At 45.5% G+C, this 20,540-nt stretch overlaps 2 protein-coding genes across 2 annotated transcripts in view; one reads left to right on the top strand and one right to left on the bottom strand.

The window, feature by feature from the left end:
* The window catches only part of SGPL1 (sphingosine-1-phosphate lyase 1), a 31,187-nt gene extending 17,080 nt beyond the window's left edge, over nucleotides 1–14,107 (top strand). Inside the window, exons 7-14 of the mRNA XM_062001672.1 lie at nucleotides 5,766–5,854; nucleotides 6,974–7,079; nucleotides 7,523–7,621; nucleotides 8,640–8,789; nucleotides 9,052–9,290; nucleotides 9,936–10,082; nucleotides 10,940–11,060; nucleotides 11,159–14,107. Of these exons, the coding sequence (XP_061857656.1) occupies nucleotides 5,766–5,854; nucleotides 6,974–7,079; nucleotides 7,523–7,621; nucleotides 8,640–8,789; nucleotides 9,052–9,290; nucleotides 9,936–10,082; nucleotides 10,940–11,060; nucleotides 11,159–11,299 (1,092 nt within the window). The 3' untranslated portion in view covers nucleotides 11,300–14,107. The remainder of the gene's footprint in view (nucleotides 1–5,765; nucleotides 5,855–6,973; nucleotides 7,080–7,522; nucleotides 7,622–8,639; nucleotides 8,790–9,051; nucleotides 9,291–9,935; nucleotides 10,083–10,939; nucleotides 11,061–11,158) is intronic.
* Nucleotides 14,108–15,045: 938 nt separating this feature from the next.
* On the bottom strand, nucleotides 15,046–19,753 carry PCBD1 (pterin-4 alpha-carbinolamine dehydratase 1). The gene is made up of 4 exons (XM_062001415.1): nucleotides 19,681–19,753; nucleotides 16,710–16,841; nucleotides 16,269–16,349; nucleotides 15,046–15,721 (listed from the first exon to the last, which is right to left on the bottom strand). Exons 1-4 carry the CDS (start codon nucleotides 19,681–19,683, stop codon nucleotides 15,623–15,625), a joined length of 315 nt encoding a protein of 104 aa, XP_061857399.1. The 5' UTR covers nucleotides 19,684–19,753; the 3' UTR covers nucleotides 15,046–15,622.
* Between the last annotated feature and the right edge of the window lie 787 nt (nucleotides 19,754–20,540).

Below are 20,540 nucleotides of genomic sequence, written 5' to 3'. Positions count from 1 at the left end.
TGATTGCCTTTGATAACAGGAGGTTGAACCCTGTGCCCTGATTTATCTTCTCCTGGCTGTATTCTTTGTTGCCACCTTCAAGTTCAGAGAAGGAATGTGCCTCTTTGCTTAAAAAAAACATTTAACCCCAGGTCATCTCCTTCCTGGTTTGCAGTGCTGAGAATGCTAGTGAAATTAGCTCTGGAATCTGAGTCTGAGTCTAAAGCTGTTGAAACTCATCTTTATCAACAGTTGAGAGATGAACAAGTCAGATAGTTCTGTGACCCTTATTGTGTACTTGGAGAACTTTGCTTGCTGAGGCCTGCAATGCCTGTGTTCAGTTTTTACGTAATGTGCATTGTTGTAAGTCAGCTTTGGCCCCGTGTGCTCTTTCACTGAAATGTAGAAGTAGAATTGCCTAAGAGAAGTTCAGAAGGGGTGAAAAACTGCTCCAAAACTCTAATATCATGATCACAGCCAATGTGAGACTTCTACAGATGCTCCCTGGAGAATCCCACTTCTCTCTCTCTCCTTTTCCCTTCCAAGGATGAGGTCACAAAGTCACAGCTAAGATTCAAGAGGAAGCAAAGCAAAAAGGGAAGCGTGCAGCCTGCTGTGGAGTTCTGTTCTGGCTGGCTGAACAGTCAAATCTACAGGGTGAGAGGGAGGGTTGAAAAGTTGATTGGCCGGAAACAGAAGATTAATTGCATCCCTGTAATTATCTTGTCTAACCGAGTCTCTCCAGTGGACTTTTTGTCTTCCTGCCATGTTGCTCTTCCTGTCTGTGAAGTAGCCGAGTTGCTAATCGTTGATGGAGAGATGTGGGTGGATATGTGGAGGTCATGCTTTTGAAGTAGCTAGGCCCAAAGACTTCTCTTATTTTCTTCTCCTCAAAACAGAATTAACATTTCAGAATGATTTCTGGAAGCTTGGGCAGTTAAAGTCATTTAAAAAGAGCATTTTTTTCAAACTGATGCTCTGTTTTGTTTTCTGTCTCTGGAAGACCCTGCTGTAGCTGCTTGCTCAGGCTGCCACAGTTGCACTTCAATAACCAGTGAGGCTGTAAAATAGAGAAATGGCTAAACCAGGCAGGATGCAATGCTATGAGTTATCTTTGTCTTTAAATTGAACTGTTCAGGAGTGCTGCTGTTTTTTTTCTACTGAGAAGGCTTATGGTTTACTTGATTCAACTTTTGCAGCATTAAAAACTCAAACAAATGCATTTTTTCCTGAATTTCATCCCTACCATCTCTGAGAAGCAGTGTTTCGTAGCTCCAGGTCCCTGTCCTCTGGATTTATTAACCTGATTTGCGCAGCTAAGACTGCTTGTCCAACTCTGTTGGTGTCTGGTGATGGCTCCTGAAGGCAGATGGAGTTTGTTGGGTGTTTTTGGAAAGCGTATCTGTGGCGATACTGTGTGGAAAACACCAAAAGTTTCTGTCTATGCTTCCTGGTGAGACAATTTCAGTTCTTTTATGTTCTGATTTCCGTGACATGTTGCAGAACAGCATTTCTAGGGGCTAATACTCTGCTACTCAGTCTAGGAAAAGCATTGCAGTGACAAATTTGTTTTGGTCTCAGGGCTTTTGGCAGTCTGGGGATCCCTGTGTGGTCCTGCCTTGTGTCATGTAGACATCTTCCTAAGCAGAATCTCTGGAGAGCCATCTCCTGCTTCCTCTTTGAAAGCTTTCCCTGTGTTTAATAAATGCTAAAATGAAACATGTCTTTTTAGATTTCTGCATGTTAAATCAGATAAGTAGCTTGCATTATTTACAGAAAATGTCTTTATTTGAGACATGAGGGCTATAATTCTCCCTTGTTTAAACATGGGCATAAACCCAGTAGCAATGCCTTTGTGGTCAGGGGTGTGCAGGCATGCCTTTTCCCTTAAATTGCTCAGAGAGTTGTTGCAGGTTTTTAAGCCTTTTGTAAAATCAATCATTTTCAGCAGTGGGATAGATGCTTCTTATTTCTCACTAATTACTACTTTTGTTCTTACTTTTAAGTGTGTTACTTGAGGTAAGAGAGAGGGGTTGGTGATTTTTGGCTCCCAGGAGATTTTAATCACATTCTTGCAATGATTTGGAAGGACTAATTAAGCTCAGCACATAGAGGAGGAACTGGAGAATTTGTTCTTGTCTGATGTGTGCATGTGTTCCAGTTCACAAGGTGCTTTGTTTTGCTATGCTGACTCTGTGGATTTCCCCTCTAATTTGGGAAGAAATCACCACTTTTATGCAAGTTTCAATGATTTTTTTTTTTAAACTATTTTTTTGAACTTTGAAGAGAAAGGGCAGCTTTGAAGTGCAGGGCAAGATTGCAGGGAGTCCATGCATGTGTATTTGTAGTCAATCTCTTTATGAATTCTTTGCACATGCTTCACAGCTGAAGACAGGAGAGAGGAAGCAAAGTCAGCAGATTCAAGCCTAATCCTCCTGTAGAAACCATCTCGTCTCTTTGCCCCAAATTCTGAGGCTTCCAAACTTCGTCATAGTTAGTCCTGGCTGCACAAGTAGAACTTCTAGTAGTGAAATGTGAGTGATGTGTCTTGAGGGGGCTTAAACTCTGCAGATCTTGTCAGGTTTTATCTATAGTGATGAGTGGGTCACCTTGAGAGACAACTAGTGGAATTTACAACGTGCAGGTTTACAGGGGTTTTATGTGAGTCTGCCACTATATTATGACCATGCAGTGGATTGGGAGGTATTTTTAGTCTAATGGTACCTTAGAAATAAATTGTAGTTTGCTCTCTTATTCATGGAGTGGTTCAGCTCAGTGAAACTTTTGGTCAGCCTTGTCCCTGAGCTCTGAATGGAAGTGTTCCCAAAGGTGAAAATGCAAGCAAAACTTCAGAGACCTTATGGTTTGACAATGACATGCTAGTGGCATGGCCAAAAAATCCTAGAATAAGGGCCATACCTCTTATTGCTGTTTCAATGTCGAGGTTCCAGAGCACTGGGATTGACAGTGAGGGAGCAACAGAGGGGTTATACTGAGTTTAGAAAGCGGGAGGGATATTCTTTTCCTGTGCTTTCTCCTCTCCCCTAATAAATAAATCAAGAACAAAAAAAGTCTGTTTCCCTGCCGTTTTCCACACACCTTACCTGTCTTTCGAAGATAGCACAGAGTTGGAAAGCTACTTAAAACAACATTTGTTTCCAGCCCCTTTTCTCACCATTGCATTGCTGGAGACTGTGAACTTTTATTTAGAGGAGAGAAAAAATATTTGTGTGAGCTCTTGGCGGGTGCTGAATCACTGTGTGTTGGCCAGTTGCCGGCGTGCCGCGGGCAGTGGAGAAGTTGTATCCTGTGACAGTGATTCAAGCTCTGTCTATAGCAGAACCAGTTTGCTGTTGATTGCTAAGTTGACAAAGCCTCCTGTAAAGGAGCAGACTCCCCCTGCAGGTGTAAACCGTGTGGACCAAAAGGGTTGTGGCTGCCCTGTGATAGAGGTGCTGCTCTAGATGAAGCTGCCCTGGCATATCTCCATGGCAGAGACTCATTGATACTGATGTGCTGACTGAGGGCCAATTTAGGAAGCTGATCTGGCTGAAATTCAGCTTTGGGGTGGATTTTCAGCTGCCTGAACAAGCTTTTTGTGTGGTTATCTGCATGCCAGCCTGGATCCATTCTGGATGCTGTTCCTTAATCTGCATCTAACTAGCTGTTGAAAAGTGTTGACTCTGACCCACAAAAACTCTATGGGGCTCAGCATTTCCATGCAGGTGATAAGCTAGACTTTGAAGAAAGTTTTATTGTATGTAAGGGCAAGATATTGCTGTTTTGGTGGAAAGATAGGAATAATACTGTATTGAGGCCGTCTTTTTGAAAAGCAGGTTATCTGGATGAGGGTAGAGATGGTGCTGGCTCAACGAGGAACAGGCCTCTGTGGCACCAGGTGTGTGACGTTCAGTAACGTGACTCTCAAGATCCCTAAATCAGGCTAGCACAGTTTTCACAATCATTGCAATATTGTAAACAATGTTGCAAGCAATGTTACAGGTATGCAATAGTCCCATTCTTTCTCTCTCACCTGGCAGAAGGAAGGCAATCTGTGTGATACCAGATGTTTTTTTTTCTTCCAAAGTAATAGCTGACAACTTCACAAATATTTTCATAAGAAGGGTTGAGAAGTGAATGATACAGCTCATAAAACGCTTAGAACATTGTGTTCCTTCTACCATCTATTTGCTTAACAGTAAATGCGATGATTTCTTTATCCAGTGTGAGGCTGTCTTAGGGTTTATCTGCGACAGCTGTTGCTTTTAAAGTACCAAAAAGGCAGAAATTGTCTGTGGTGACAGTCACTTCTACACTGCCTGTGGCAGCAGCTGCTGCTAGCTTGGATCATGTTAGGAACAAATATGGCAGGCTGTTTTGCGTGCCTGTGAACTTTGTTCCTTATCTCTGTACTTAATGTTTACTTATTGTCATGCAGTCACACTTCTTTGTTTTGTGCGTTTGCAGCTATTTCTGCTAGGAAAACAAAGGAAAACCCAGACAAGCAGATCTCATGAGTTGTGCAAATGTGATTGCATCATTTTTATATTTACTTTTTTGGGGAAGAGGTTAAAAGGAGAAATTGCAATTGGTTCAGCAGATCTGAGAATCAAAAATAGCTCTTCTTAAGCACTATGAGTAGCTTTTGATTCCTTTCTTTCTCATATACTTTGGTATACCTGTCCCAGGTACCCCCACCCTCAAGTTCTGGCTCTCCCAGCATAGCAATCAGTCCAGCAGGCTACTTTAAAAACTAGCCTCATGTTTTTACCAAGTTAAAATTTTACTTTGGAAGGTTTATGCCCACATGCTTTTCTGTCCCCTGCATGTCAGAACTCATAAAGGCAGGCTGACAAATGACAGTCCTCCCATTTGAGGAATTTCTTCCTGTGAAGAGTTTCATTTATTTATTTGTGATAGCTCTTGAGTTCTAGTATGCATTAAACGACTTGATCAAACAGCTAGTGGTGTGCCTTCCCCTTGTCCGCCTCCTGCTGCAAACCCCTTTGTTCTCGTATGGTCACGGTAATGAGGGCTTGGGACAGCATGAGTAGTGGGATGTGTAGGTACTGAGGGACTGGTGGGGTAGAGTAATGCAGAAATTCCTCCTGTTGTAAAACTTCTTGGGTCCTTGAGGACTTAAAAGCTCTGGGCTTGTGTTGACCAGACCGACTGGCCTTTGCAGAGGGAAGGTGGGAAAGAGCTCTGTGCTCTGCAGTGCTCCATGTTCTGGGAAGGCTTTGTAGCTCAGGAGTGGTGCCAACACTGAGCTGGCTCTGTGCCTCAGTGTGGCACAGCTCCAGACTAATAAACCATGCTGGACTTCATTTGACTTAATACAGAATCAACTTTGTTGTTTCCGTATACGTGGCATAATTAAACTGTCATCCAGGTAAACAATCCCTGGGTAACCGAGAGCTAAGTATGTTCTAGTTTCATGAGGTTGAGATCATGTTTGCCAGCTAGTGACTGTGCAGTGTGGTCCCCTCTTGCTAGGCTTTTTAGTTGAATACTTTTTTGTTTTGTTTTCCCTTTCTCCCTTCCCCTTTAAGTTAAAGGGATCAACATTTACTTCAATGTGCACTTTCAAGCTGAATGCCAGAATGCTACCTTGAGCTGCTCAGTGGCTTCTGCTGCCCCTGAAAACCTGGGCTATCCTGCATATATCTTGCCTCTGCAGCATCTCTGGGCAGAGATGCTGTGGCAGCATCCCTTTTTTGCTTTTCTCTGCTACAGCATCCATGTCAGCATTTGTTTTTCTAATTTGTTTATTTTCTTCACAACAGATGACATCTGGGGGGACTGAGAGCATTCTGATGGCCTGCAAGGCGTACCGAGACCTGGCTTACGAAAGAGGCATCAAACAGCCAGAAATGTGAGCAATACAGCTTGGTGTTTGCTTTGGGGGCTTGTGGGATTTACCTGCTCCTCTCAGTTGAAGTGTCTGTTAGACCTCAGTAATCCTTCATTTCGTAGCTCATTACCACCTTCTTGTCCATCTGGGTCAGATGCAGTGGTGTTAAAACACAGGAACCTTTAAGCATTTTGGGAGGCAGGAATGGTGCTGCTGGGCTATGCTCTGCAGATGGATTTTGGCAATACCTATATGCTGCTCTAGATAGAGCCTGCTCATATCAGCTTTGCTCCCATCTTGAGCAGAGGTTGTCAGGCCCTTTGAAGTGTTTAAGGGTTTTGATTTATTCAGATCAAAGAGGGTTTAGCCTGGAAACTTTAGAGACTAAAGTTGGGGCTGGTTGGAGCTGAAATGAGGAATTGTGCTAATCGTTACACTGCTGATGGAGGATTTGCTCTCTCTAATGTGCTGCTTTTTTCTAGATGGTGCATCAAAAGTATTTCTCTGGTTAATTGTTTACGATGGGAAGATGTAAAAAGAGATCAGACACAGCACATCTTCCCCTGAATTCCTGCAGTTCTTCTCTCTCTAGCATCTTTGTGTGCTAGTAAAGAACCTGATAAAGATATGATGCCTCAGAAAACAAGGTTAATTAAGCCACCGCCATTTGAGATGGGAAATGGCAAAAGTTATGTTCGCTTGGTGTATTTCTGCTGCTCCTTCCCTCTTGTATTGTCTTGTACGCCTCTCTCAGGGAGGGTGGCACGTTGGAGATGGTCATATCAAACAATATTGTACAAGAAATCAGCTTTCTTGGGAATTCTAGTTCCTGGTTCACAGGAGGGATAAAATTACTTCAGTAGGTTTTTTCTGGGATATTTAAGATGGGGAATGCCCATCGTTTTAGTTCAGAACAGCACACAGCCTCTGTTTTGTCCCAGAGAGGCGCTTGTCCAACTTTTTTTGTTTTTTCAGTCTGTATGACTTTTTTTGCTAGTTGGAACATGCAGTTGGCCTATGTGCGACCTACCTGTCACAGAAATACCTGCAAGTTGAATGGTTTTGCTGTTTTACTCCTCCTGTTCACAGCAAGGCTTAGGTGCTGCCTGGGTTGACTTGTGCAATCTGTTACTTTTCTAGGCTGGTCCCGGTGAGTGCTCATGCAGCATTTGACAAGGCAGCACACTACTTTGGACTGAAGTTGATTCACATACCATTAACCAAGGCTATGGAAGTGGATGTTCAGGTATAATTTCAGGCAGCACATCTCTCTTTCTGTGGGAAATTAGCGTTGGACAGCAAATAGCAAAAAATCTAACTCACCAAGTAGTCAGTAGATGAGGGATGAATGCTTCCTGAAAATAAGGAAAAATGACAGGAATGAGTGCCTATCATTGCAGATAAGGTTTTGCTTGAAATAATTGGATGTAAACCATCTCTTTGTCCTCTGTGCTTCATTTAGAATCAATTTATGTATTTCAGAAATAACCCCAGATTTCAGATGAAAGCAAACAAAAGTGTTCTAGTATTCTAAGTGGATGAGTTAAATGACTCAGCTGATGTCTGATGATACTGTTTTGCTGTGTATACGCTTCTTATGTGGTGTTTAAGACCAGACACTTTCTATCTTTTTTGGCAGGGTGGAACTTGTAAATGAAATGTGAGCATCTTCTCTCTTTAAATCTTCAGGCAATGAAGAGAGCTATCTCGAAGAACACAGCTATGCTGGTCTGTTCTGCTCCTCAGTTTCCCCATGGAATTATGGACCCAATTGAAGAGGTGGCAGAGGTAGGGACTTCTGGGTAAAGTAGAAATAAAATCAGCATGTCCTTCTCTGCAAGAAGAGCAGAAGGGATGTCAACCAGTGAGTCTGGAGCAGACTGGTTGGGAAAGCATTACTGTCCTCAAATCAGATGTTAACCAACAGCAGGGTATGTAGGACACAATTTGGAAATGAGAAGAAATATGGGACTGTTATTTTTGTACTCTGTAACTGCTGTAAGGAGGTGGACTTTAAATAGCAGAAGTTACCTCTGGACACTGTCATAAAGCTGCTTGTGTGGGGCTGGGTTTCGTACTGGAGCTGATGCATGTAGTATGTCGTAGCAAGTCTTTTGCACGTGCTTTGTCTCTGAACTCTCAAGTCTGTGCCATGAACTTCTGCTGTAACTGAAGGTATGTGCTCTCTATGTGACTCAGAGCTCAGCTGCACCAACTATGAGATGAACCAGAAGGGCTCATTCTTTGATACCTGAAAGGAAATAACAGCAAAATTGTCTGGTAAAAAGGCTTTGATTTAGAGCCTGATGTTTGTAGCTAACTTGGTGCAGAAGTCTTGAGGAATGTGTGGAGGCAGCAGGAGTCAAAGGGCTGGGAGCTTATTTTTCAAATATGCCTCTTGATTTGTCTCTCCATGCTCCAGTTATTTATTTTGTGTGTAACCAGCCAGAGCTTCTGACCTTCTTTTCATTTGGATCACGCCCTTACACTTTATTGCAGATACTCCTTTCAGAATGTGTTGTCACATCTCTTTGGCAAATAGAGAAAACTGCCAAAATGCAGTGTTGTTTTTCCTCTCACTGGCACCCTTCACATACATTGAAGGCAGGAGAAGGCATCCCACAAGTAGCCAGCCCTTCCAGATCTCCCGTCCTCAACAGCTTGAGAGTAGCATGCTGCTCCAGAGAAGTCCAGGAAGCATTTAACTGTGAAATGCAAAGTACCTTTTGTTGTTTGGAGTGCCCAGAGCACATAATTTTCTTGCCTGTTTGCGTGTTACTCACCAGAATCTCCTGTTCACACACAGCTTGCTGTGAAGTACAAAATCCCCTTCCACGTCGATGCCTGCCTGGGTGGTTTTCTTATTGCTTTCATGGACAAGGCAGGGTTCCCTCTAAAGCGTCCGTTTGATTTCCGTGTCAAAGGTGTCACCAGCATTTCTGCTGATACCCACAAGGTAAGAAGTAGGGGAGAGAGGTTTTCCAGAGCTTTCATTTTTGGGGAGTGATTCCCAATGCCACCTCTGCCTTTGGGCATTTCTTCTCTGCTCTGTGGGTGGTGCTGAAGTGCAAGGTGTTGCGGCTGCACTATTATTCAGATGCTTTGTGCAATGCACCAAGGTATGGGAAAATGCCATCTCGGCGTCTGCATGCAGTGAGTGCTTGAATGTGTTCCTGTGCCCTCCTGCTGCTTTCTAATGCTTTCTGTGCCCCTTGCAGTATGGCTATGCTCCCAAGGGTTCCTCAGTGGTGCTGTACAGCGACAAGAAGTACAGGAGCTACCAGTTCTTTATAGCACCCGACTGGCAAGGGGGCATATATGCCTCCCCCTCCGTGGCGGGCTCCAGGCCTGGTGGAATCATAGCTGCATGCTGGGCAACTCTGCTGCACATAGGAGAATCAGGCTACGTTGAGGCTACGAAGAGGATCATTAAAACGGCTCGTTTCCTCGAATCAGAGTACGTGCCTTAATGTTTTGATTGTACTCTTTAACCTTGCTCTGGACACCTTCTCCCAAACTGCCTTTGTTTCTCTTGCAACTTTTCCTTATTGCTTGAGAAGCTGTAGCATGTTACTGGCTGGGTAGGGATCCACTGGGCAGTTGTAGGAGAAGATGCTTTATTTATGCCCGGGTGCTACCCTGAGCCAGGTAGCTGAGAGGCAGAGAGAGGAGGAATGCAAGCATCTTGATTTGGCTGACTTTACATTGAGAGTTCCTTCTTCCTCAGTCATGGCTGAGGGGGAATCTGGAAGGACTCACTCAAGATGGCAAAAGAAGTGTTATACTTCCTCTTGGGGTGCTGGTGTTGCTGTGTGAGCTGATAAGCTGATTTTCTCTGCTGCTCTCTCTTCTCTTGCCTCTCTGTCTTCCCTCTGTTTCATTACTTCCTGAGTTTACTTGACTTTAGGGCCTGTAGTGACCTGGGTCCTTTTGCAAATGCCAATGGCCTGGGCTGGTTGTGGGATTTTTTTTTTTATCAGTAGGAATGTGCCATCACCTGTTCCCTTCTGTCCCTTTTCCTTTAAGGCTCCAGATAGATAGACAGAATGTCTGGTCCCTGTAACCCTGATCAGTCACTTCTTTTCTCCTTTTTGTTTTCAAGGTTGAGAAAAATAGACAGTATCTTCATCTTTGGGAAACCTGAGGTTTCTGTCATCTCCATCGGTTCACACACTTTTGACATTTATCGATTATCTAATTTATTGGCTGCAAAAGGATGGAACTTAAATGTCCTACAGTTCCCATCCAGGTGAGTTTGTGGAGAACACTGGAGTGATGTGCATAGCCAGGATATTCAAGATGGTCATCTTCAGGCCACGTAGCTCTTGTGATTTGCTGAGTTGTGTTGTCCATGTCTGATAAGTTGTATGTAAGCTTTTCCTCTGCAGAGAAGGAATTACTTTTGTAATTACTTTTTTGTAAAAGTGAGAATAAAGGAACAGAAATTTTAATGAGCTTGTTAAGAGGATATATCTGAGGCTCCCTTTCTATTTACCTCTAATACAAGCAGAAAAATAGAAACAGCCAGGGCTTTGTCTGAAGCAAGTTAACTGAGGGTTGGTAGATCTGTTTATTTTTAGTATTTTCCTGCTGCCTATTGAAGGTGAAGATACTTGAAAGAAGAGTGATCATTTTTAGTTATCTTTTCCAGCCTGGTGAAAAATTGTTTGTCAGTTTCCTTCAGCGAGTATTTGTTGTTCTTCTGTGGGTAAAAGGGGCAAATTCTTTCAGATGTAGTTGCACTGAAAAAAATTTGGACTTGCAGTTAGCATGAAGCTTGCAGGCAGCTGCATTTTTCTCACCAGAGGTACCTGGAACGAGGGGAGAAAATTACAGGCCTTTAACCATGGTGAAGTGAGGAAGGAAAGAGTTGTTGCCATTTTACAAAAGAGATGAACTCTCTGCAGCTTGGTTCTAGCAAGCGCTTTGCAGAAATTACCTGGAAAGGAGTAGATCATCTCTTATTATACTGCTAAAACGCTATTTTAAGGAGATACGTGATTGTCACTGGCCAGAGGAGGACTAAATTGCTATTGACTGCTCAGAAAATGTGGAGCTGTGCATACCTGAGATGGTTAATCTCTCCCTTTTCCCCTGCCTGCCCAGCATCCATCTCTGCATTACACAATTGCACACCAAGTCCGGTGTCGCTGAACAGTTCCTGAAGGATGTCAAAGACAGCATTGAGGAGATCAAGAAAGACCTCAATGCCAAGACCACAGGCATGGTAAGGAGGCCAGCAGATAGTGAGGGCATGTTTGGGATGAGCCTGTTTCTCTGATGGCATTAACAATCCTGTGTAACGACCTCTTCTCCTCTGCTTAGGGAGCCATCTATGGAATGGCCCAGTCCGTCCCGGACAGGAGCTTGATAGCAGAGATTTCTCAGGCGTACTTGGACGGCCTCTACAGCACGGATGTTCCTTGCGGTGAAAAGCACATGAATGGCTCTCCTGGCCACCACTGACTGTATTGCAACAATCGGTGCCTTGCCAGCTAGCACTGGGGTGGTTCAAAGGTTTCCTAGGGGAAGAGATTGCAGTAAGCCTTTGTTTTTACAACTACAGGTCTGATGAAGGCTTGATCTTGAAAACCTCCTTCCCTCTCTTAGTATGTTCTGAAATCTTGCATTATTTTCATGCCCAACTCAGTTTTAGGGCTTTTCTTCTCTTCCATCTGCCTATTTTCATCATGACTATTGATGGTGAATTGAATGTTCATTCCACAATTCTGAATTCCTCAGGTATTCTGCCTGTCACTTCATTCCTTGCTGTTTCTTCTCCTCAGACCTGATATTTGGCCAGTGTCCAGCCAAGTGTTAGATTTGAGTTCTCGTGTTGTGTTCCAAAGCGTCAATCTTCCCAGAAGTTGAAGGTAGAAAATAAATTGAAAATGTTGTTTTGAGTATTCCTCCAAGCTACTGCATTTAACAGACTGTGCTGGGAACCTTGTATCTGTGTAATGCAGAGCCGATAAACTGGCAAGGAAAGATGGTCATGTACTGTTTTTGAAATCCCCTCTGGAGATCTCAGTGAGACTGAAATCAATATCTGCTGAGGGGAAAAAAACCCCACCCACCCAAACAAAAAAGCCAACACAAAATCCTTTTCTGGAATCTCGTTTTGAATAACAGCAGAAATAGAAGCCAAGCAGGTGGTATAGGGAGAGGAACTGGATGGTACTGAAAATCCTAGGTACGTGGTAACTGTTTTGCTTCCCTGCCTCTTCTAGAAGATAGGCGTTTACCACCTAGAGTGCTTTTGTACCTTGCACAATTCTAGAGGGATGTGCAAAACGGTGATCTCAGTGTTTGTAACTTGAAGGTTTTGCACTATCTCACAATGCTGTAGTAGAGTCAGTCAGGCCCTGGCGTCTGTCATGGCCAGGGAATTCATCTGCAAACGATGGCGCCAAAGCTGACCTTTTTTTACCGTGATCTTTCAGGATAAAAAGGTGACTTTTGTAATAGTAGTAATCTCTGCTCTTTGCACTGATTCTTTTAAGGCACATTCTCAAAAGGGCATTTACCATTGTGCCTTGATGCTTCTCTGGCTTTTTTTGTGTGATGCCAGGGAGGATTTGAGGAACCTTTGCTGCGGCTGTTTCTTTATGGTACTATACTGAATAAAAAAACCTCAAAGGCAGAATGGCCTCAGAAAGTACCCTTGCCTGTAAGGTAGAATAGTAGTTGTATTGAGCCAAGTCCCTTCACAGTATTACAAAGATGCTGGTATAGCTCTGAGAGGTAGATGATAGGATGCAGCAAGCTGGAGTTATTCGAGCCTTAGGCATATGGCTCACTCCTGCTATTTTTCTCTGCTGTTGTTACGGTGAGAGAGTTTTCCCAGTGCAACTTGTGAGGTGGTTGTGGCCTTAAGGACAAGCTAGAACCTCTTGAGTTATTAAACAGCAGTGGAGTTACTCCTGTAGGGCTTTCCTATGTGTTTCCTCTCAGCTCTTTGCATGCTATCGAGAGTTTCCCAGGCAGAGTTCAACACTAGGGAGAAGACTTGATATCATTTCTGCAGAGCCTTGTGCAGGGAATATGAAAGCATCTGTCTCTCTGCTGTAATGGGCTTGTTAGCCCGAAGCTGACCCTCACTGGCTTTTAATGCAGCTGAAGCACACACTTGCACAATTATACTGAATGAGAAGGTTACTTACCAGCCACTGCACAAACCCGTGCAGCCTTGAGCCTAGTAATTGTGGGAAGAATACTTGCTTTTTAACAGGTTTATCTCAGTGCTGGGAGACAAAAGTATTTTGGCCATCTGTCCTTAAATTTATGACTTTATGCATATCTCTGAGCCCTTTGGAAAACATTGTGTTTGAATTGCCTGATAGTCTCTTGATGATGTTACCAGCTCTGGCAGTCAGCTTTTATGTTGGACCTATTTATTCTGTTAATGTCTTGCCAATGTGACCATTGCTGCATCTCTGAGTGTGCTGTACTTCAGAGACAGTCTTAAGTGTCTGGCTACTGTGATGGTTCGCTTTTAAACCAAGATTTAAAAACAAAACAAAAAAAGGGAGGTACTCTTTTTTTCTGCTTGAAAAGAAAGGGGGATAGATTGGGGCGGGTTTAAGGAGAGAAAAACTCTCTCTTCTTCCTTGGTTACATTCTCCTCTGAGGAAGCAGATGGATCTAAGAGATCAGTGCTCCATTTCACGGTTTTGGATGTATTTGAAGATGTTATTTGTAAGTCAATGTATTCCATTCTGGGGTTCACTTATTAGTAATACTTGTGGGTTTAATTGTTTTATATGTATTTGCTCTATACTTATAAATGTAATCTTCTGGTCAGGAATAGGCCACTAATTTACCACTGTGTAGTCTTTGTCCTTGTCATCTAACTTGTAATCTGTATCTCCTTTATCATGCCAAATGGTTTTAGAAAAAACGGTGAAATTAACATACTGTATAATTATTGAAAAGGCAAAAAAAGAATAATTTCATGGACTGGATTATGATCTGGAACTGGATGGTACTTTAGACCCAGAGGGGTCTTTGTTACTGTTAATTGCTGTGAGATTTCTGTCAGGTTTTCTGAGGAAGACAATAGATCTGTTGCTTGCCCAAAGCACTCTCAAGGGATTTGCCTGCTTTTAGGTACTAGACTGAAGAATATCCAATGGGATGGACCAAGAAGAGAGGTGTGTCTTCATGCCATGGATTTCATCTGCACTTTTCTGATGACATGGGGGAGAGTCGCATACAATACAGTAATATCTTGTTCAATAAATATAATAAACATTGACTTTTTAATGAAGAAACGAGATGAGTCTATCTGATGGCAGTATTTCCCACTGTAAAACTATAGGCTGGAACAGCTGAAGAGATGGTGAAAAATGGGCCTAGTTTGTATTAAAATGGTGCATTTAGCTATTTAGGCTCATGGAACTTTTATTTTTCTGTTTCAGTGCTCATTTGAAACCAGTGAGGACCTATTGCTCCTGGTCTTTGCTCATGCACAGCCTAGCCTGTGGCAGGGAGAATGGTTTATGAATCTTACCCAGTCTGCCCAAGGGATGGTCTTTCACTCTGTCAACAGAAAGGTGGTGTCTGTGGCTACATCTTGTGTTGCAATGTTCAAGGATGCTGAAAAACTGTCATTTGAGATCTATGGATTCTCTCTTTATACTTTACAGAACTTTAAAGGGTCAAGAAGAAGACATGAATTGGGTGTTTACAGTGTTTCTCCCAGGCTGTTCTGCTGAAAGCAACTACTCTTGATTTCACAGCACATTCTTCCCATTACATGGAAAAAAGCAATTTGGCTGCAGCCTCCCTCTGACTGCTGAGATCATTGTGTTACTGGAATGAGGATCTACCATCACCAAATCCACCTGCAGACTTGTTTGGGAGGCATTCCACTGGTAGCAGCCCCTGGCTCGTTGCTGTGCTGCTTTTGTGCCTTTTGGTTGTGCTTTCCCAGTGTGTGTGCTTTGGCTATGGTACACTTCTGATTTTTAGCACAAGCAGTTTTTATCTGCTCTGATAATCATATTGTCTTTGATAATCTTATTGTGTTCCAGACCCTTCTCACTTTGAGGTGCAGGCCTGTGAAGGAACATGTCATTACTGTGCGTTGCTTCATCAAGAAGCTTTTCAATGGCAGAAATACCTTTTTGAGAAAGCAGTCAGGCCATTTACCTGCCTTGGGAAAACCTGTTGGTGTAACTTTGACAGTGAGGCTTCCTTCCAGGCTGACATCAGGTTAACTGAGATGTTTATTGTAAACATTTTCAGTTGGTATCCTACTAAAGGCTGGTTACAATAGGGGTGAGATCACATGCCTGCTTATAACACTGCTAGAGACTGGTTACAGTAATAACCAAATTGCACATCACAGTTGCTGGTATGTTATTGAGAAACCAAAGGGTTCATGTACCATGCTGTAGGCAGAAAGCATATTCCAATAGGTAAGATGCAGTAACACAATGGCTGGATGGGGTAAGGCTCTGGAAAGACTTACTGGTGTAACATGACTCCTGATAGAAGGGCATGTCTGCTGAAAGCCCCAGAGGCTCAGCAGTTTGCAGGCTGGTAGCACACAGCTAACAAAGGCTTTAAGAACAGGAGCAGCACAATCAGAGATGGATATATGCACAGTGGCCAAGAAGTGCCTCGATCCATCCAAGCTGTGGCAGGGAGTCTGGCATGGCCTCAGGCAGTCTGGATCCAGGAACTAGTTTGGAAGTGGGAGAAGGCTCGAGGTGCAGCTGTCCAGGCGAGATGCGGCTGGTCACAGCAGAGAAAGGATTTTTGGCTTCATGTATCTCTCTCTAGTCAGGAGAGGGAAGCTGCAACCTGCTCGATGAAGCTGGCCAAGTTGATGTCTCGCTCCGATAAGCCCCCGCATTCATGGGTGCTCAAGGTGATGTGAACCTAAACCAGACAGACAGACCGACCAAGTGTTGCTGGCAGAAAGAGCAGAACAATTTCCCCCAGTGCGGCACACAGATCACAGCTGATGAGGCAGGTAGTGCTATTACTTTCTCTGGGCTTGTTAGCAAAATTTACCAGGGTGGGATAGGGGGCCTGGCACTTTGCCTGGTTTTCTTCTTCCTACAGCTTGTCCTGGACACAAGCTGTCACTGCTACATCCCTGCCATGGTCACAGCAGATGGCTATGCACGCTATTTGTCTCACTCTTTCTCCAGAAGCTTTTTCCCTTGCTACTACTTCTGATCCTGATTTTTAAAAAAGCAACCCTTGTGCTGGCTATACAGGCAGCTACTGCTCAGCCGGACCCGTAAAGAGGCCGGAAAGGATCTCAAAGTGATAGCTATAGGCTATCTGTGGTATGCCAAGGGAATAGCAGCTCAGGGAAGAGGGCCTGCTGATCTGAACAGGACTTGCTGCTGCTCTTTTATGCCTCAAAAAAGGGATCTGCTCCGTGAAGAACTCCGCCCCCACCTTAGTACGTTCTTACCTTATTGTACACATTAAACCATTCAGGGTGGTGATCCAGTTTTTCTGCCTGTAGAGCCACTCTGGTCATGAAGCCAAAGGCCTGCCCGGTGGAGTAAGAAGAAAAGTTAGCTCTGGACCACTCTACCTCATGACACATTGTTTTTCAACCCATTACTATTAATTTTATACCATCTGTTTCCAGGTAACAACCAAATGCAAGGCTTGGGATGTTCTGGATCTTTGGTTTTCTGTGGCTTTTCCTCATTTTGAGGGAGTTTTTCCCAGACAAGTTGTGTCCTGGGTCAAGCACTTTGGTGCCTTGAGCGGGTTATCTTGCTCAGCCATTACATTTCAGAAGAAACTTGAAGCGATTTCTTTGGCTGAGCCTTGCAGAAGGGACTCTCTGCTTTGCAAACCAGGTCTCCTGCTTTGTAAAACACTTAACAGCTGGTGCTCATACCCGGTTGAAGTCCTTGAAGTGGAACTCTTTGAAGATGGCGTCTCTTCCTTCCACCTCGTTCCATCCCACAGCTCTCAGGTTTGGCAGCAGCTGCTCCCTCTCCTCCGTGCTCAGCCTATGGGCTTTTCCTGCCTGACACCACAGAGAGGAAAGGGAAGAAGAGCGGATCAGCGTGACAGAGGTAGGATGAGGCAGGTGTTCAAAGCAGCAAGGCCTCTCGTGGGTTGCGGAGGTATGGGGCCATGGAGGCAGCTGCAGACTGGGTGGAGTGTACCTGAAATGGGGATAATGATGACAGGGTATATCAATGCTCTCCTCTGCTACCTAGCCTGGGTGTGAGGCTGAGCTCACAAATACATTATATACAATTTTCTGGAAGAAAAACCCCAAACACCTTAAAAGTTTGCAATGACTTGTAGAACTGAGAACTGCTTGCTTCTGAGCTTTACAAAGGACCTTCCTGAAGTGGGAGGGCTTTATTTTGTGGGTCACCTGCGCTGGAAGCCTGCTGTAGAGGAGAAAGAAGTGGCGTGAATCAGGGGGATGAATCACACTAAATTGCAGTAGTTCTCCTTTTCCTTTTCAATCTCCCTTATGTTATGGAGGGAGTTTAAGAGGCTGTTTCTATCTGTGAGTAACAAAGGGCAGAGGAAAAGAGTGTGATTTAGCATTGTCTTCCGCTCTTGGGCAGAGCTGCTGTTGTTTGTTTTTTAAGGAGGGGAGGGAAAAAAACCCAACAGTTCTTGGCTTTGGGGAATGAATGGTGAAACTAAAATGGAGTTCTTGGGGCTGGAGGCTACAGAGCTTCTGGCTCTGTGAGGAAGGCAAGAGTGAGTGCTCTCTCTAAAAGGTTATGCTCTGGTAATGAAAATCCTTTCTTAGTGGGTGATCTGATCTTGAGTTGGTGAGTATTGTTGTTTCTCTATGACAAGACCCGGTGTTTCTTTGGAATTTCTTTTCTTTGGTGTGCTGTAGAGCAAAGTCTGACAAGCTAGAGATGAGTCCCAACAAATGTGAGCCCCCTGTTTCTTCCAGGGGTTTGGTGAGCAGCAGCCCCTTCACATGCTTTGCTTGAGCATTGATGCTTAGAAGCAGCATTTTAAACAGCTGAGCAACTAAAGCAAATCATTGTTCCTGTAGTTTACTTACAGGCTGTACAAAACCAAAGAGGCAGCCACAGTGCAAACGTTTTGGTGGGTTCTCCTTTGGTTTTGTGTGTTTTGAGGACAACTGGAAAGGTAATGCCCTATTCCCACACATACTGGCTCTGCTAAGCTGTGTGGCTACCAGTCTGCATAGCTGTGACCACTGTGCTTAGAGAAAGTTGTCAACTGCAGAGCACTTCATGAACTGGGGAGTGCCAAAGTGCATGCTGAGCCTTAGCCCAGGGCTGGCAGGGAGTGGGATGGCTCCTATCCCCCTGGCATTGCAGCTGCACTCTCTCTCTTGCATGATGTTTGGGGAAAGCCTTCCTTGTTCATGCATGCTCTGGCCTCACTGCTAGTATGCAAGCCATCCATGCTGCCCTTCAGTTTTGGATGGCCCCCTGCCAGCCCCAGCTCTGCCACCCTCTCTGCTAATGTCAGCCTCATCCCTTCACGAGGTTTGGAGAGAGGCTAGTGAGTAAACACAGCTCAGAGCAATAAACCCTCAGCCGTTGCCCTTCCTGCTGTGCTGATGCTGTGATAAGCTGGGTGCAGGTAGCTTAGCAACTGGGAAATGTGGGGAGGAGGCTGGCTCTGCATGGGGCCACTGGCAGGGAGGCACCCAGGAGGGGCTGCTGTGGGACTGATGGGAACAAGGTAGGGGCTGCGCCAGGTTTTGGGACAAGAGGCTGAAACTTCATCCTGTTATATCAGTCCTAAAGAGTGGAAAGGCTGCGTAAAGCTGTTGCTTGCCTGGAACAGAGGGGCATCGACACAGGGGAACAGATTTTAAGCCAGTTTCTCATAGGCAGAGCAAGAGCCCAGTCTGCTCGGAAGGGATGTGGCCTGATTGTTCTCTGAACCCTTTTCTGTGTCTTGGCTAAGTGGAAGGATGGGCCCTGGGGCTTTTTCCAGGCCCAGCTCCTCTCTGAGAACCCAGCAGCAGTGGGAGGTATGGCCAGGCTGATGTTTGCTCAACCGACCACACAATAGCCGGCTCCTCTGGCTGTGCCCTGTGACAGCGATCCCTCTGCCCTGAGCACCCACCAACCCTTACACCTCCTCCCTTCCCTCCTTCTCCAGCCCAGGACAATTGCCAGGCTGCTGGTTTTGTCCTACTGCATGTTAATGCTTTCATGTGCACTTACTCCTTAAAACACACTGTTCTCATTAGGGAAATGTAATTATTTTGTTTTCTTTTGCTGCCTCTCAGCTGCCAAGGCATTGGGATTTTTAATTTCTTTTTGTTTTCCAGAAGGAAACCAAGTAGATACATTGTGCAACAGAGGGAAAGGAACCAGCATGGGAAACAGAGAGAGCTTCAGGCTTTCTGGAGATGAAACAACCCTCTCTGCTTAAACTAACATCTTCTCTTTTAAGGGTGACTTGTCACCCAAGGGAAAGCAAAGGGAAGCAGCCCTGGCATGAGCAGCACCTGCAGGCAGGGCTGGAACAAGGTCTGCCACAAGGCCCAGTCTCCTGCTCCTCTCACTCTCTGCTGCCGTGAAACAGCCGATTTCCAGGCAGGCAGGGCGGGTCGCACGGGTTGTGCGGACAGAGCACGTGTGGGACACGTACTTGCAGGATTTCCGCGGGGGCCACGCAGCCTTCCCTCCCCCTCGCAGAGGAACCGAGCCTGGCTTTGCTAATTCAGCAGCAGCCGGCGGAGCTCCCCGCGTTACTTATTAACCGCAGCGCAGAGCCCCGCTCCTTTCTCCCTTTCCTCTTGCCTCTCAGCACAGGTCGGATCTGCCGCTGAAACCCTCCTGCCCTGCCCTTTACAGCCGCCTGCAAAGCAAGGGCCAGCTTTCCCGGCAGCGACTCACCATTGCCGCGGCTCCCGGCGGCCTCGGTCCCGCTGTGGGCTGTGGCGGCCGCAGCCCGCTGCCGCCGCGGCGTGTCCGGGGCGGCGGGAGGCGTGGCGAGGCGCCCCGGCCCACCCTCGCCGGGCCGCTGCCCGTTCGCAGCGCTGCCCGGCGGCGCACACCTGCCCGCGGGGCCCTGCTGGGGCCTGGCGCTTGGGGGAGGCTACAACAGGGGCTCCTGCACGTCAAAGAAGGGATGTATCCACCCCTGAACCACCCGCCCCTCTCCCGCAGCGTGACTTTATTAACCTGTTGCACAAGGAAAAGGCAGAGTGGGATAGAGAAGGGACAGTTAGAGCCGGTACCGCTGGATGCTGCCAGCAACATGTGATGAGTGTGGCAACCGTCCTGCCTGACCATGTATGTCTGCCAGCCCGTTTTGCTCCGTGCAGTGGTAATCATGGGCTGAAGCTGCGCTGCGGACAGCCTGGATTATGGTGCAGCACGTGGGCCAGGAGCTGGGGTAACGGAGGCAGCGTGTGCAGCACACCGCTTCTGAGCGTTTGCAAGGTGTTTTCTCTCGTTGCTGAGGGAACTGTGTGTGCACGGCCGCCGCTTGCCGCTGCTCCTCCGTGTGTTTGTGCCCTTCCGGATTTGTGCCCGTGTCCCGTAGCTCATCGTGTGTTAAACCCACTCACGTGATGGGTAATTTTCCAGTGCTGACAACAGTCTTGTACTGTGCTGATGTACGTGGTGGGCAGAAATTCAGCACCCCACTATACCCTCATGGCTTTCTTTAGCCTTGAAGCAACTGATTCTGGAGATTTTTTTAATATAGTGTGACATACATGCTTTGTATATCCTCTCGTGCACATTTTGTT

This window comes from Colius striatus, chromosome 8 (genome assembly GCF_028858725.1).
Source record: "Colius striatus isolate bColStr4 chromosome 8, bColStr4.1.hap1, whole genome shotgun sequence".
Taxonomy (NCBI): Eukaryota; Metazoa; Chordata; class Aves; order Coliiformes; family Coliidae; genus Colius; species Colius striatus.
The sequence above is the reverse complement of the archived record's forward strand: the minus strand, read 5'-3'. Positions and strand labels throughout refer to the sequence as shown.

Coding starts and splice junctions, on each gene's coding strand:
- PCBD1 (XM_062001415.1), bottom strand. Junction 16,350..16,709: donor ACTTCAAGGACTTCAACCGG/GTATGAGCACCA, acceptor TCCACCGGGCAG/GCCTTTGGCTTCATGACCAG. Junction 15,722..16,268: donor GGTTTAATGTGTACAATAAG/GTAAGAACGTAC, acceptor TGTCTGGTTTAG/GTTCACATCACCTTGAGCAC.